Source organism: Meles meles, chromosome 14 (genome assembly GCF_922984935.1).
Source record: "Meles meles chromosome 14, mMelMel3.1 paternal haplotype, whole genome shotgun sequence".
In the NCBI taxonomy this organism is placed as follows: domain Eukaryota; kingdom Metazoa; phylum Chordata; class Mammalia; order Carnivora; family Mustelidae; genus Meles; species Meles meles.
The window spans coordinates 16,932,076-16,948,268 of NC_060079.1; the positions used below are offsets into that span (position 1 = coordinate 16,932,076).

At 34.1% G+C, this 16,193-nt stretch overlaps 1 protein-coding gene across 8 annotated transcripts in view; it reads left to right on the plus strand.

Annotated features, from left to right (window-relative positions):
• The window catches only part of NBEA (neurobeachin), a 687,041-nt gene that overhangs the window by 197,366 nt on the left and 473,482 nt on the right, over nt 1-16,193 (plus strand). For 7 of the 8 annotated variants that reach the window (XM_045977917.1, XM_045977919.1, XM_045977920.1 and 4 more), the window contains 4 exons: nt 6,546-6,654; nt 12,335-12,416; nt 13,279-13,402; nt 14,237-14,429. In XM_045977917.1, the coding sequence (XP_045833873.1) occupies nt 6,546-6,654; nt 12,335-12,416; nt 13,279-13,402; nt 14,237-14,429 (508 nt within the window). Of the gene's footprint in view, nt 1-6,545; nt 6,655-12,334; nt 12,417-13,278; nt 13,403-14,107; nt 14,113-14,236; nt 14,430-16,193 lie in introns of those variants that run through there. The other variant, XM_045977923.1, reaches the window with a different exon arrangement.

Here is a 16,193-nt window from a genome sequence, read left to right on the forward strand (position 1 = left end):
CCTGTGTTCATTTCAACATTATTTACAAATAGCCAAGACATGGAAACAACCTATATATCCACATTTTCTTTACTCATTCATCTGTTGATTTACACATAGGTTGTTATGCATATATATTAACATATATATGTAATGGAATGTTATTCAACCATAAAAGGGAGGAAATTCTGCCCTTTTCAACAACATGGGTGGATCCTGAGGGTATTACGTTGAGAGAAAAACATCAGAGAAAAACAAATACTGTATGATCTCATGTATAGAAACTAGAGAAACCAATCTCATAGAAACAGACCATTGAGGTGAAAGCAGTGAATATGGGGAATGAGTGAATGTAGTCAAAAGGCACAAACTTGGAGTTATAAGATAAGTTTTAGGGATATGATGTATAGCATGGTGACTGTAGTTAACTATTATATATTTGAAAGTTGCTGAGAGATCTTTGAAGTTCTCATCACAGGAAAAAAAAATTTTTTTTTAAAGATTTTGTTTATTTATTTGAGAGAGAGAGAGATCACAAGTAGGCAGAGAGTCAGGCAGAGAGAGGGGGAAGCAGGCTCCCCGCCGAGCAGAGAGCCCCATGCGGGGCTTGATCCCAGGACCCTGAGATCATGACCTGAGCTGAAGGCAGAGGCTTAACCCACTGAGCCACCCAGGTGCCCTGCAGGAAAAATATTTTGTACCTGTGTAGGTGATGGATGTTAACTCACCTTATAATGGTAATCATTTTGCAATTTATACCTATATCAAATCATTATGTTGTACACCTTGAACTACTTAAAACTTAAACATGTATGTTAATCGTAGCTCAATAAAACTGGGGGTTGAATCAAGGTGATAGACAGTTATAAAAAATGTACCACTCTGTGGGTGAATGTTGGTAGTTAGAGGAAACCACGAGTACATGACATATATAGAGTAGGGAATATATGGGAACTCTCTCTACTTTCTGCTCAATTTTGCTGTACACCTAAAACTACCCTTAAAAAATCTATTTAAAAGAGTGTGTGTGGTGGATAAACTGAGAGGGAAATAAGAAGCGGAAAAATGTTTACGTATATGTTGGGAGTGGAGACTGTCAATGATGGTATGAGTTGGATGTGAAACTTTTCTGTATCTTTATATGTTATTATTTTTAACAAGATAAAAGTGTTATTTGTTTTTAAAGCTAAATGATAAAAATTGGTAGATCAGTATTTAAGTAAAATTACATAAGCTTTAACACAAAAAAGTTGATGAGGCTAAAGAGCAGTACCATGTAAGGAAAAAGGTACAATTCACCAGGAAGAGAAAACAATTTCAAATGCATTTGTACATAACAGCATAGGGGAGGTATAGAAAGCAAAATTGACTAAATTTGAAATAGAAATCAAAATGGTTTAGAAATTTTAACATGTTATTTTTTTTAAAAGAGCAATTACAAAATAACTTCACAGTATAAATTTGAACAAAAAATCCACTGGCTCGATTCACATATACATTCTTTTCAAACACACACAACACTCTAAAAATTGTCACTTGAAGCCATAAAATTGTCTAAAAACTTAAATTGTCATAAAACTGACTTCTCACCCATAGTGCAATTATGTAAGAAATCAATGATAAAAATCGAGCTAAGACAATGGAAATGTACATATTTTAAATAATTCATAACAAGAAATTATTATACATATTATGAAATGCTTAGAATCAAAAATTTTGAAAATTTGTACATTTACACATCTGAGAGTTGGCCTAAGTGGTAGTGGCGGTAACTTATAGCCATAAATATTATTGTATTGTATTGTATTTATTTATTTATTTCATTGTTTTGTTTTGTTTTTAAAGAGAAAGAGCACACACACCAGCAAGGGGAGGAGCGGGGGAGAGGGAGGGAGACTCTCAAGCAGACCCCGCTGAGTGCAGAGTCTTATGTAGGGCTCCATCTCAAAACCTTGAGATCATGACCTGAGCTAAAATCAAGAGTTGGACACTTAACTGACTGGGCCACTGTGGCATCCCTAGCCATAAATATTTATATTAAAAAAAAGAAAGGTTGTTTTTCCCCCAGGTTTAATTTTATGCTGAATGTAAGGATAGCTTAACATCAGAATATTCTTTAATATGATCTCTTTAAAAAACACATTAAAGAATAGCTATATAATTACATTAATAGATACAGAAAATTTGGGTAAAATTCAGTACCCAGTAAGAATTCTATATATGTTTATTAAAAAAAAAAAATTTGGAAGGGGAGGCGAACCATAAGAGACTATGGACTCTGAAAAACAACCTGAGGGTTCTGAAGGGTCAGGGGTGGGAGGTTGGGGGAACAGGTGGTGGGTAATAGGGAGGGCACGTTTTGCATGGAGCACTGGGTGTTGTGAAAAACAACAAATACTGTTACGCTGAAAAAATAAATAAAATGGAAAAAAAAAAAGAATTCTTGGGAAACCAGGAACAGATGATTTCTCTAACCTGATAAGGTATATCTACTGGAAAATTACCATAGTCCTATTTAGTAGCAAAATATTAGAAGCATTCCCTTTCAATAACTAATAATTAATGAAAGCCTGTTCTTCCCTCTCTGTTCAAGATCATAATTGAACAATTTATTGACATTCATAGACTAGTCCACGTGAAGTTGGCAAATTGTTTTCTAGTATAAATGCATTATGTACTGGACTATAAAACATAAGTTTCAATAAATTTAAAAGAATTGAGATCAAACAATATTTTCTTGGACCACAACAAAATTAAATTAGGAATCAATAGCAGAAAGAGAGTTGATAAATTGCTTGATATTTGGAAAATAAACAACACATTTCTAAGAACCCCCTAGGTCAAAAAAGAATCACAAAGAAAAATAGAAAATGGCTTGATTTGAATAAAACCACAGCATATAATGTACAACCAGAACATGTAACAACTTACTGAATTCCCATGCATTGTTGATAGAAATATAAAATACTCCAGCCATGTTCCAGAAGAATTTTCCAATTTCTTTAAAAATGTAACCATGCTTGGGTATCTACTCAAGAGAAATGACACCATATGTTCACACTTGTAACTGTGCAAGGATGTTCTTAATACCATTATCCATGATAGTTCAAAACTGGACATAATCTAAAATTCCATGATTTGGTGAATGGATGAGGTATCATATGTCCATAAAATGAAATACTAGTGCACGATTAAAAGGAAACAAACTGCTGATGCATACGATCACATTGAGTCCTAAAAATCATTATTATGGTAAATGAAAGAGGCCTGATGTAGAAGACTACATATTAAATGATTACATTTATATGAAATATCCAGGATACAGATTAATGATTATATTGGGGTAGTGATGGGAGTGGGTTGACCACAAATGGGCACAAGGGAACTTTTTAGGGTAATGAAAATATTCAAAACTGGAAATTGATGATGATTACATTATTTTGTAAAGTTTTTAAGAAATTACTAAATTATAGACTTACAAAATATGAATTTTATGTTTACTTTGGTGAGTGGAGCTGCTGGTAAATTGTGTTTACATTTTGATGGTGGAAGTATGAATGTACATATTTTTGGAGGTCATAAATTGCAAAGTCTCATAAAAGTAAATATAAAAGCTTTTAACACCCATCATTCCAGTTACAAGAATTTATTCTAAGGAAATAGTCATTGATATGCTCAAAGATTTACCTACAAGGGCAAAATTTTATTGATGGTAGAAAAAAATTGGAAATACCATACTTGCCAACAGTAGTGAATGCATATATTATGCTGCATACTTACCATATTTAATAACTGAATATTCAAGATAGCTTATATTCTTGATTTACAGGAAACAAGAGCTATATATTACCTTATGTAGAATTATTTTCATTGCATTGGTACCATCTGTATTTGTCATCTATATTTATATGCATAGTAATTCACCTAGCAGAACCTAAACTGATACTTTATAATGATTTTCTCTGCGTTATGGAGTTATGGTTCTCTTTTACCTTTTTATTCTTCCAACATATAGTCTGAGTTTGTTACAAGAAATATTTTTCGACCATCCAGAAGAAAAGCTGGTTTGTTTTGGGAAGAAAAAAAATTGGAGTCTGTATTCATTGGAATGTTCAGTAAACTAATAAATGTGTAATTTGTATGAGATTAAAAGGTTATCCTTTGTTAAAAAAAAAAGATTGCAGGGCACCTGGGTGGCTCAGTTGGTTAAGCCTTTGCCTTCGGCTCGGGTCATGATCTCAGGGTTCTGGGATCGAGTTCCACGTTGGGCTCTCTGCTCAGCAGGGAGTCTGCTTCCTTCTCTCTCTCTCTCTCTCTCTCTCTGCCTGCCTCTCTGCCTACTTGTGATCTCTGTCAAATAAATAAATAAAATCTTAAAAAGAAAAAAAAGATTACATTCTTAATCCAAGTGGACAGAAATTGCATAAAATTCAGAGGTGGACAAATAGGCCTGAAGTCTGTTTAGGTCTTAAAGTTAAGTAGGGTCAGGATGTTAGTTTCTCTCATATATGCCCTATTGAAACTTTTCAGAACTGAATGCATAGGGATTCTGTGGGAAACAAAATCATGTGATAGCACACCCACACTCTGTCTGACATAATGGATGGCATTTTTTGCTATCTTTTGACTGCTGTGCAGCAAAATTTACTGGTAAACATTGTTTTAAAGCAAACTGCAGGAGGAAGCTGACCCATCTCTTCTCTGGTATATGCAGATCATTCTTCAAGTCTCCCCACCCCCACCCCACCCTGCAAGGCCTAGAGTATAGCTGTTCTGTAAACATTTACACTGTGGGAGATAATCCAGAGGGCATGGATTTCTTTAGTAGCTGAAACTGTACTGGTGCAGGTAAGAGATTACTGTAAATTCCTAATTAGGCTATTCCATATAGCCTAATTTGGGTAACTTTTACCAGCTTCATGTATCAGAGAGATATATTAAAGAATACTCTTTGGCTTTTTTTTTTTCTTTCTGGATTAGGAGCAAATGAAAGTTTCAGTTCTCCTTGCCTTGGGTGTAGCTTGAATTAGAAGAGACATAAAACCTTCCCCTCTGTAATCCCATAGTATTCATTAGTCCTGGTTTATTTTTTTATGACCAGTTGACTTTTTAAATCTTACCTATTAAGTGTTTTGCAAACACAGCCACAAGACAAATGCCTAAGCTTTGGGTTTAGGTTATTTTGCTGTTTCCCTTCCTGGACTGAGGAGGAGTAGGTGAGGGGAGACAGCTGCCTTGTGTCTTTTGTTGTGCAGCGTGGAGCTTGGAGACTGATCTTAGAAGAGGGGATTTCCAGGTGAGTGATATCTGGATAAATGGTTGATTATTTGATTTCTGTATTAATTAAGGTAACAATGGCTGCTCTAACAGACGAACAATGAAATGTTAGTTACTTATCACACTAGTAGTTTCTTTCTTGTTCACTGGAAAAAAATGGTATTAATTAGCAGGCAATTTTCTTGCAAGCTGTGATTTAGAGACCCAGGCTACTGCTTCCATCTTGTGCCTCGCTGTCTTTATCATGTGGCTCCTGTGTTTCTGCCTTGGGGAAAGAGCATGGAAGACATGCAGGAGTGCTATTCTATTGACCAGGCCTGAAAATGGTTCATGACTTTTCTGTTCACATTCCATTGGCTAAAGCTCAGTTAAATGGTCACACCTGGCTGTAAGAGAGGCTGAAATTAATAGTACAATTTTGGACTCAGGAAGAAAGGAATAAGAATTGGTGAATACTAGGCAGTTTATGTCATAGTTGCCAGATCTGAACAGGGAACAATAGAAAAATCAAGGTAATAAATGAAATATCTTGGGTTGAGAGCCAAGAAGATCAGATCTTGGATTCTGTGACAGTGATACAAATGAGAGGCATATAGCAATTCTCTGAGCTAGAGCCAAGTGTTGCAGAAAGCCTCTAGTGGAGCCTCCTGTCCTATTTATGGATTTAGTGGGTGTTGGGGGTAGGGAGGAGACAGTTAAATGAACCAATAGTAAGTAATTAAGAAAGTTTTTTGGTGTGTTTTCTCTTTGTTTGGTTTTAAATCCAATGGCAGACCACAAATATAAGCAATAATGAGTCCCCTTTACTTCTATTGAATTACTTTGCTGTGTAATCCCAACATCAAACTGGAGTATTCATTTTTAGCCATAACTTTAAATTCTTGATATTATAACTTATCACAGATTATTTTATAGACTTTATATTTAGATGGAAAAGATTTAAAAATTCTTTGGTCTCTGTTAGGGGAAACCAGTAGTTTTAACCTAATAAAAATAACTTATAAATAGCTAATAAGAAATGTGGAAGTAATAGCTGTCAACATTTGTATAATTTATAATTTGTATATTTTACATTTTATTTAAGAAGTGTTTAAATAGTATTTTTATAACTTTAGATGATAGCTGTGGTATAAACTGGTTTGTTTTTGGTAGATGGAAGTTAGTAAAAATAATTGCCTGTAGGATTCTATATCTGCTTAATAGATTGTACTTTTATCCCAAAGTCATGTGATTAGAAAATCCAATGTACTTCATAGTTTTTTGGTTTTCTTTTCCCCCTTTTTCTACAGGAGAAAAGTGGAAATTATGCATACTCATAGTCTTTTCACTCTTCTTGGAGAAAGGCTGATGTTGCATACAAACACTGTGACTGTCACCACATACAACACACTTTATGAGGTAAAATTGTAAAAAAATGTGTGATGAAAATTTAAAATGTTTTTAATGGAGGGCACCTGGGTGGCTCAGTGGGTTAACCCTCTGCCTTCGGCTAATGTCATGATCTCAGGGTCCTGGGATCAAGCGCACATCGGGCTTTCTGCTCGGTAGGAAGCCTGCTTCCCCCTCTCTCTCTGCCTGATGCTCTGCCTACTTGTGATCTCTCTTTCACATAAATAAATAAAATATTTGAAAAGAAAAAATAAAATGTATTTAGTGGAAACCTTCTATGTAATTGGGATCACGTAGTTGGTCAGTTAATCAAAAAGCCAGTAACATTTTTTTTTTTTAATGAACACATACTTACATTTAAAATTTTTATTTTAAAACATATTCATGTACATTTATTTACCAATCTTTTTGTGTTGGTCCAAGGACTTTTCTTTGAGTGCGAGTTAGCTGATTGACTTTGTGCAGAGCTTTTCTCACTTGAATCACACCCATTATGTATTATATGTTAGTTCTCTCCCTTGCCCTCTGCTGAGTCTTTTCATCTCTGTCTCCTTTGCAATTACCAACATTAACCTTGAGTTGATAGTGCTTTTTACAAATCATTTTTACCTAGAGTGTAACCCACTATCTGGAAGGAAGCTATAGATCTCATCATTTCAATTCAGAAATCCTTTTCTCACCATTTCTAAGAGATGGCCATATAACTTGAGCTCAGTATTTTCTATGAAATACAGAAAGCCAAATGTTTATCATAGGTGGGGACGGTGACCTTTTCTGGTAAAGGGCCATATGATAGATATTTTAGGCTTTGTGGCAGTCTTAGTTTGTCTGGGTTGTAACAGAATACTATACACTGGGTGGCTTATAGACAACAGAAGTTTCTATCTCACAGTTCTAGAGGCTAACAGGTCCAGTATCAAGGCAGTGGCAGATTTGGTGTCTGGTGGGTACTCACTTTATGGTTCACAAACCATCTTTTCATTATGTCCTCACATGGCAGAAGTATCAGGGGAGATCTTAGGTTTCCTAATGAGGGCTCTGTGGCCCTACACACCTCCTAAAAGGCCTCACATCTTTTAATACCATCACACCAGAGATTAGAATTCAACAGAGGAATTTGTGGGGATATGAACTTTCAGTCTGTAGCAGCAGACGATGTGGTATCTGTGGAACTACTCATCTCTGCAGTTGGTGCTCAGAAGCAGCCATAGACAATAGGAACCAAATGAATGTGCTGTCCAATAAAACTGCACTGTATCTGTTTACAGAAACAGATGGTATCCAGAATAATATTTTGACCCCAGATCTGCCACATTGCTTCACTTTTATTTCGTCTTTTTTCTGTTTTCTATTATCAGCAGTAAATTTAAGAGTGGCTGCCTTTTAGATAAATTAAAAAAATCTTTTGGCTACTCTGATTTCTAAGCTTAATATTGTAACTTTTTGTCTTTTATTCCTATGATTACATGATTTATAAACTCTTATCCTCTAGAACCCAGCTTTTGTGAGTAATAGTAGTTTTTTAGTATTGCTCCAATATTTGGCCTACAGAACTGAATAGAAATGCCTACCCTATGCAAAGCATCTTGATTCTGATATTATATTTCCCTAATAATAGTAACTGTTTTGAGAGGTATATTTCCTGTGACAGTCACTCTGGTATAAATACTTTGTATACATTATCTCAGATCCTTACAACAACCCTCTGAAACTGGGTTGTTTTTCTTGCCTTTTTAAATAGACAAACTGAGAATCACAGGTTAAACAATTTGCTCTGTCTCACCATTAGTAGATTATCATAAAATAGGCACAGTTCATACTATAAGGCCAAAAACGACAGTGTCTACCTTCAGTGGACAACATTAAAGTCCTGTGAATCAAAACCTTGCTACAGTATCAGATTAGAGCTCTATCTGTGTTTCTGTCTTGATTTTCTTAGACAAATCCCTTGGTTAATGATTCTTATACATGTTTTTTAGATCATTTTTTGTCTACATTTTTGATCCTCTGCTTGTTTTCACCAATTAGTATCAATAGAGCAGAAAGTCTTTGTAGTCAGTGAAACCTTATATTAAAATAGGGGTGTAGCATAACAATATAATATGTCGAATTTGAAAACATTATGTACTCTTTTTTTTTTTTTTAAAGATTTTTATTTATTTGACAGAGAGATCACAAGTAGGCAGAGAGGCAGGCAGAGAGAGAGGAGGAAGCAGGCTCCCCGCAGAGCAGAGAGCCCGATGCGGGGCTCGATCCCAGAACCCTGAGATCATGACCTGAGCCGAAGGCAGTGGCTTAATCCACTGAGCCACCCAGGCGCCCCAACATTATGTACTCTTAACCTTAAGGAAAATGCTCTGTGTGTGTGTGTGTGTGTGTGTGTGTGTGTACGCATGTATTTCTATTAGTCTTCCTGAAAGTGGCTCAACAGCAAGTGCAGCAGCATTTTTACCTACCATCTATACTCATACGCACTCCCTTAGTGTCCAGATTTTAGTCTCTGATGATATTCTACAAAGCCAATCTGCTGCTAATTCCTTGTCTTAGTTGGAGAAATCTGGATAAGTTTGGATCTCCTGATACTGGATATTAGATGTTGCAGATGAAGTAACTGACTTACAAGGTCTCTGACCAATTTGGCAATATATACTTTTAAAGTAGAATAATAATCATGGTTAATTGGAAAGATGGACTATATTATGATACTCCAAAAAGAAAAATTAACATAAGTATACAAAAAATAAGAAAGAAAGATGATTATGATATGATTGGGTAGCACTGTTGATCCCATAAAAAAGTGGAAAGGGTCTTCAACATAAACTTTAATACTACTAACAAACCAAATTGTGTTATCAGACAGGATAGTGAATGATGATAATCTTCAGTTTGAAAGCTCTTTTTACTTTCATTTTCTGTCTTGGTTTCAGGAAATGACCTTAACCCCAAACAGTGTGTCAAAATAAATATCACTACAACAGTAGAAAAACATAAAATCAAGTACAGAAATAATAAAGAACTATGTCAAACCTATGGTTTTGATAATGATATTTTAGAATATGAGGTTTTTGCAAAGTTTTTAGAAGGCCATTAAGACAAGTTCAGTGTCACTGTGAACTTTGAAATTCTACATTTGATAATAGCTATAGTAGAATAAGTGACAATATTAAAGGACAAAGTGAGTTAGACCTTCTGGCAGTATATAACAGAAAACACTTTATAAAAGATGTAAAGATGGTCGTGGAACACTTAAAATGTGGCTAATGTGAATTGAGATGTGCTCTGAGGGATTTCATGTCCATATGTGGCTCTGTCCATTTTGTACTATTTTGTTTTTTTAGGGGCTGGGGTTACTTCCTATGTGTATCTTTAATCAATACCAGTCAAACCTCCGTGGCCCATCTTTTAGTCATATCCTTTCATTAAAATGTTTACATTTATATTCATCTCTTCTTATTTATATCTCATTATTTCCCTCTCCCTTTTAAAAACTCACATAGGTTCTTAATGACAGTCTATCATGTTTAACAGGAGCATATATTTTTGCCTGTCTCTGGAGTATTAATTAAGTAATTGATTCTTGAAATATAGTTCTACCTAGCAACTATATTTCTCATTCCAAACATATAGCAGAGTGTGGACACATAAAGGGCTCTTTTAAATACATGCTGGATTGAGTTTCTAAATATGTTTTGGTAATTTTAAAAAGCTCTTATGTGAATATGTGATAGTATTCAAAATACTTTTCACATGTAGAGCCTTACTTATTTTATCTTCCCAGCAGTTTTATATTAGATAGGCAAGGCAATTATTACCCTCATCTTTAGAAGATCAAATAGGAACTTAAAAAGGAAAATGTAAAACTGTAGATTCCTTGAGATAAGTTTTGTTTTCTGTATAATGAGGTTTCTTCTTTTTGGGTTGAGGAAGTTTTGACTATTCTCTATCATGGAAGAGTATGGCCTGGTCTTTTCCAAGCTTGTCTATATTTTGTATCAATTTATAACCAGAATTTTAGGGATTTTGTCTGCTCAGCTGTAGGTCCACACCAGTGCTTTTTTGGGCAGATCAATGGGAAAACCTTGTAAGCATATACCAACCACTGAATGTTCTTCGGCATTTTGAGATTCTTTAGGTTTTCAAAGAAATTTCTGTCCCATGTGTCAGTTCAATCTAATTAGTAGTGCATGTCTGTAGTGCTCTGTTGAGAAAATTTTGAGGCCCTGTTTAGTATTAACAACAAAGTGTTTCATGAGAGTGAAGGAGGTCCTCATGGTCTATATTTATCATTTTAGTAATAGGTTAGTTTTTATTTCAAGTCAATACCTTTTTGATAAACATCCTGATATGTAATAAGTCAGTTTCTTATCTTCTTCTTTTTCTTCTTTTTTCTCAAGTCTGAGCGGAAAGGTCAGAAAAATGCCACTGCTGTTATGATCTTTTTCTAATCAGATGGGATCATCTCTGGCTCATTTACATTTCTCCATCCCCAACTTTTACAAAATAGCTAGGTACTACTAGGCTCTCAACTACCTTTTATGGTTTATCCACAGATTTTTTTTTTCTCCTTTCCTTGGGGTGAACCAAAAGTTTCATTCAAAACTTAGTATGTTAAGTTAAACAGGAAATTAAATCACTAATATAAAATTACATCTTTGTTAAGTATAGTCCCATTAGATTTTTTTATATATGCAGGGATATAGGTATATACAAGATAAAGCCTAAAATACAGTGAAGAGTCACATATTCATTATTTCTATATAATTCAGTTATCCATGCTTAAATTTCATAAATGTTTGAGTACTGGCACTGTGTCAGGCACTGTGCTGATTGCTAGGAACATAATAGTAAAAAAGATGTATAAGGGATGCCTGGGTGGCTCAGTTGGTTAAGCAGCTGCCTTTGGCTCAGGTCATGATCCCAGCGTCCCGGGATCGAGTGTCACATCGGGTTCTTTGCTCAGCGGGGAGCCTGCTTCTCCCTCTGACTCTGCCTGCCACTCTGTCTGCCTGTGTGATCCCTCTCTCCCCCTCTCTCTCTCTGACAAATAAACAATAAAATCTAAAAAAAAAAAAAAAAAAGATGTATAAGAATCCAGCACTCATAGAGACTGTAGTTTAGTGGAAAAATTTAAAAAATGTTTTAGAATTTTATTTTTGATTTGGTCAACTTTTTGTCATTATGTTATTGAAAAAAGTTTAAAGAAAAATTCATGGGTAAATGGCAATGAGCCACATTTTTAATAAAGATTTTTCCCTTCCTACACTTCATTTTGATGTTAGGACACAGGCTCATACATTATTTTTTTAATTTACTTATTTTTTAAGTTTTTTAAAATTAATGATGATATAAAGAGTCAGATGTTTACAACTCATAGTTTAAGTATATCGAGGAAGTACACTGTGAAGGTATTTAAAAAAATAAATTTTTGAAAAAAAAATAAATTTTTGGATTTCCTAATTAATCCTTCCTACTATAGATATTGGTTCTTTTTTGTCTTTATCCATAATAAACAGAATTTGGAAACTAAAGAGTTAAAGAGTTTAGAAGATGTGGAATGACTGGAAGACACTTTAGAAGAAGATTTCATTTGATTTTGACAGAATTGACATTTCTTGCAGATTCTTTTTATATTTTGAAATAATGATTTTAAATTATTTTCTCAATGAAATTCAAATTCTTCATCTTTCAGATCTTGACAGAGCAAGTATGTACTCAGGTTGTACACAAACCACATCCAGAGCCAGATTCTACAGTGAAAATTCAGAATCCAAGTGAGCAACAGCATTTTTTTTCTTGTATTTCCTATGTTGTACTTTTCATCCCTGTGACTTATTTTGTAACTGGAAGTATGCAGCTCTTAATTCCCTTCACCTCTCATTTGCCCATCTCCCTACCCTCTTCTCAACTGACAACCACCAGTTTGTTTTGTGTATTTATGAGTGCATTTCTGTTTGTTGTTTTTTTTAGATTCCACACGTAATTGAAATCATACGGTACTTGGCATTTTTCACTTAGCATAGTACCCTCTAAGTCCATCCATGTTTTTGTAAAAGGCAAGATCTCATTCTTTTTAATGACTAATATTCTATTGTGTGTATATACATCTTTTTTGTCTGCTGATGGACATTTAGGTTGGTTCCATATCTTGGCTATTGTAAATAATATTGTAGTACATGCATCTTTTAGAATTAGTCTTTTCATCTTCTTTGGGTCAGTACCCAGTAGTGGAATCATTGGATCGTAAGATAATTCTATTTTTAATTTTTTGAGGACCCTTCATACTCTGTTTCACAGTGGCTGCACCAAGTTACATTCTCACCAGCAGTGCATGAGAGTTCCCTTTTCTCCACATCCTCACCAAAGCTTGTTATTATTTTTTGATATAGCCAAATGTTCTTTATTGTAATTATTATTTTTTGAAGCTAACCAAACATTCTTTATTGTAATGCAATAGTAACATGGTAACATGGAAAACTAAATCAAAACTTTGCATAACTTGTGATTGCCATAGTTCATGATACTTGTAACTCACTTATCATAAGGCTAAGTTGAAAATGAGTAAAACTTTTTAAGGGGAAGTTATGATACAGTTATAAATCTTGACTTCTTTTTGTTGTTGTTGTTCATTCACAGTGATTCTTAAGGTGGTGGCAACTCTGTTAAAAAATTCTACACCAAGTCCAGAACTGATGGAAGTTCGTCGTTTATTTTTATCTGACATGATAAAACTTTTCAGTAACAGCCGTGAAAATAGAAGGTAAGCAGTTTCAATAGCATAACAAAACTTTGTTCTGTAATGATATTCTCTCCTTTATTTTTAGTCTCTTTCAAAAAATGTTTTCAGATCTTTCCCATATTGCTAAATAAGTGTAATTATCAGAAAAGGCATTTTATGTTTCTTTGATATAATCAACATTTATTTTATTTATATTCATTATTATATTTTTATGTGATTATGTGGGTATTATATTTTAATTGCGTCTATAAATATATATTTTCCCAAACCCTTATTTAAAATTCACCATTCCTTTTGGTGATACCTATCTATAGTAATCAAGTTGGATTTGCTCATATTCATCTATGCTTCTCTCAGTTTTTGTCTGATAACTGATTGTTTTGTCATGCATTTTTGAGCTGGTGTGCTAAGACATGGGGTACAATCTAAGGCTATGGTGGCTTCGTGAGTCTTTAATTTCATGAATACTTACGGAGTAGTATGTTTAAAGCACTGTGCTGCACAGGTTATCTTAGTATATAGTCTTGGTACAATTTAGTGGGGAAGATAACAATAAAATAGTGATTAATATATAATGTATTAAGTGCATTGTGAGTGGTACATGTGATGGGGAGTAGAGAAACAGTAGCTAAATCTGACTGGGAGTGTTAGGAAACCAATTTGAAATGATAATTTGGATTTTTCCAGGTAGAAAAATGGGAGGAAATCTTTCCAGGTATAGAAAATAGAATGTGCAGAATGACTGTGCACCTTACTTTATCTAGGTCAGATCATATTTTCACTATCTAAATTTCAAAATAGTAAATTCTAATATAAATTAGATGTTTTTAATGAGTTCCCCCCCCCCCTCCCCAGATGCTTATTGCAGTGTTCAGTATGGCAGGATTGGATGTTTTCTCTTGGCTATATCAATCCTAAAAATTCTGAGGAACAGAAGATTACCGAGATGGTCTACAATATCTTCCGAATTCTGTTGTATCATGCAATAAAATATGAATGGGGAGGATGGAGAGTTTGGGTGGATACACTCTCAATAGCCCATTCCAAGGTAACAAGAGATTCAGTATTTTGTATCATCTGTGTTTCAGCTGCAGTTTGAATGTCTGTAAACACTCTTCTGGTGCCATCTTGTGGACAATTTACCTCATGGCCCATTCCTTTATCTCATCTTTCTCTCTTGTTTTTGGTTTTATTTTCTCTCCGTTTATAAACTGTTAGAGCATGAAATGTTTTGTAGATAATTTAACTGAAACCCCAGGTTTATGAATTAGGAATTTTAGACCCCACAAATTACCCCACATTTATTTTATAGCTTGAGTCTGAGTCAATAGCTCTTTTACCTAAAACACACCTACTGGTTCTTAAAATAATATTTCATGAAATATACTCTGAAATATATGTTTTAAGACTTTTAAAAAGTAGTCAAAAATTGCCTTTATTTCCAAGTGAAACATAATTAAGTATTTAAGTTTAATGGTATTTTTAATTGCATTATCTTTTCTTTTTAATTCTAAGAATCTGTATATCTTTTTTAAAATGTTATCTGATCTTGGTAAGAAAGAGTAGTGGGTTACAATAAACAGTTATGTGCACTTTATATTCTATAACATTTCTCATTATGTGGAGCCATAGAAAAAGCATGGGAATTAGAAGTTTGGCTTTTACTCTAAGTCTATGCCACAGTTCAGTTTTGTGACTTTAGAAAATGCATTTAGTCCTTTTGTGCAAGGATCAGAAAAAAATTTTTTTAATGTTTTTAAGATGTGCAGATAGTAAATATCTTGGATTTTGGGAGCTGTACAGCCTCTGAAACAACTATTTAACTCTGCCGTGTAGTATGAAAATAGCCTTAGGCAGTATGTAGAAAACTGAGTATGGCTGTGTTCTCATAAAACTTTACTTACTGAATAGGTAATAAGCAGATTTGGTTCATGGGTCATAGTTTGTCAGCCCCCACTTTGGGACTTGATTTCCTCTTCTGTAAAGTAAAGGGGGTTTTGTTTCAAGATAATCTCCAAAGGAAGATGCCTCTCAACCTAAAATCCTGTTATTTAAATATAAGTCAGTATGTGTACCTATAAGGAAAGATTTTGAACTTTATTATTTTCAATTTTATTTTTAAGTTTTTAAAAACTTCCTTATTTGAGAGTGAGCGAGAGAGAGAAAGAGTGAGTGTGCGGGCACAAGCATGAACAGGGGTAGAGGCAGAGGAGAGGGGAAAGCAGATTACCTGCTGAGCAGGGAGCCTGCACAGGGGCTAGATCTCTTGACTCCAGGATCATGACCTGAGGCTGGAGGCAGACTGAGCTGCCCAGGCACCCCGATTGTTTTCAATTTTAGAAGAGCTTTTTTATTTCTGTTAAAACTTACATATTACAATATATTTGCACCTTTTATCATTACATTAACAAATTTTAAATTAGTATTTTATATGAAAAAACATTGCATTTTTGTGAAAAATATAATAATTATTTTTAAACAAGCCTATGTAAAGTAACCAATTAAAGTAGCTTATATAAAGATAAAATTGTGATGTTTTAACAGTTTAAAATGTATATATTTATAGATATGTGATTTTTAAAAAATCTTAGTTGTTGGAAATAGACACACATGTGAGTAATAGATGCTGAAAATTGATATAGCAATAGTACTTTGGATATTATATATTATTAGCTGATTTTCTGTTTTAGCTGAACTCAAATATGTAGGAGTTCAACTGACATATTAGGTTAGAGTAACATTAGTTAGGGTAACATTGAAATACTTAATCTAGAAGAAAAGATTGCTGTACTTAAAAGTTTAATGTTGCTAG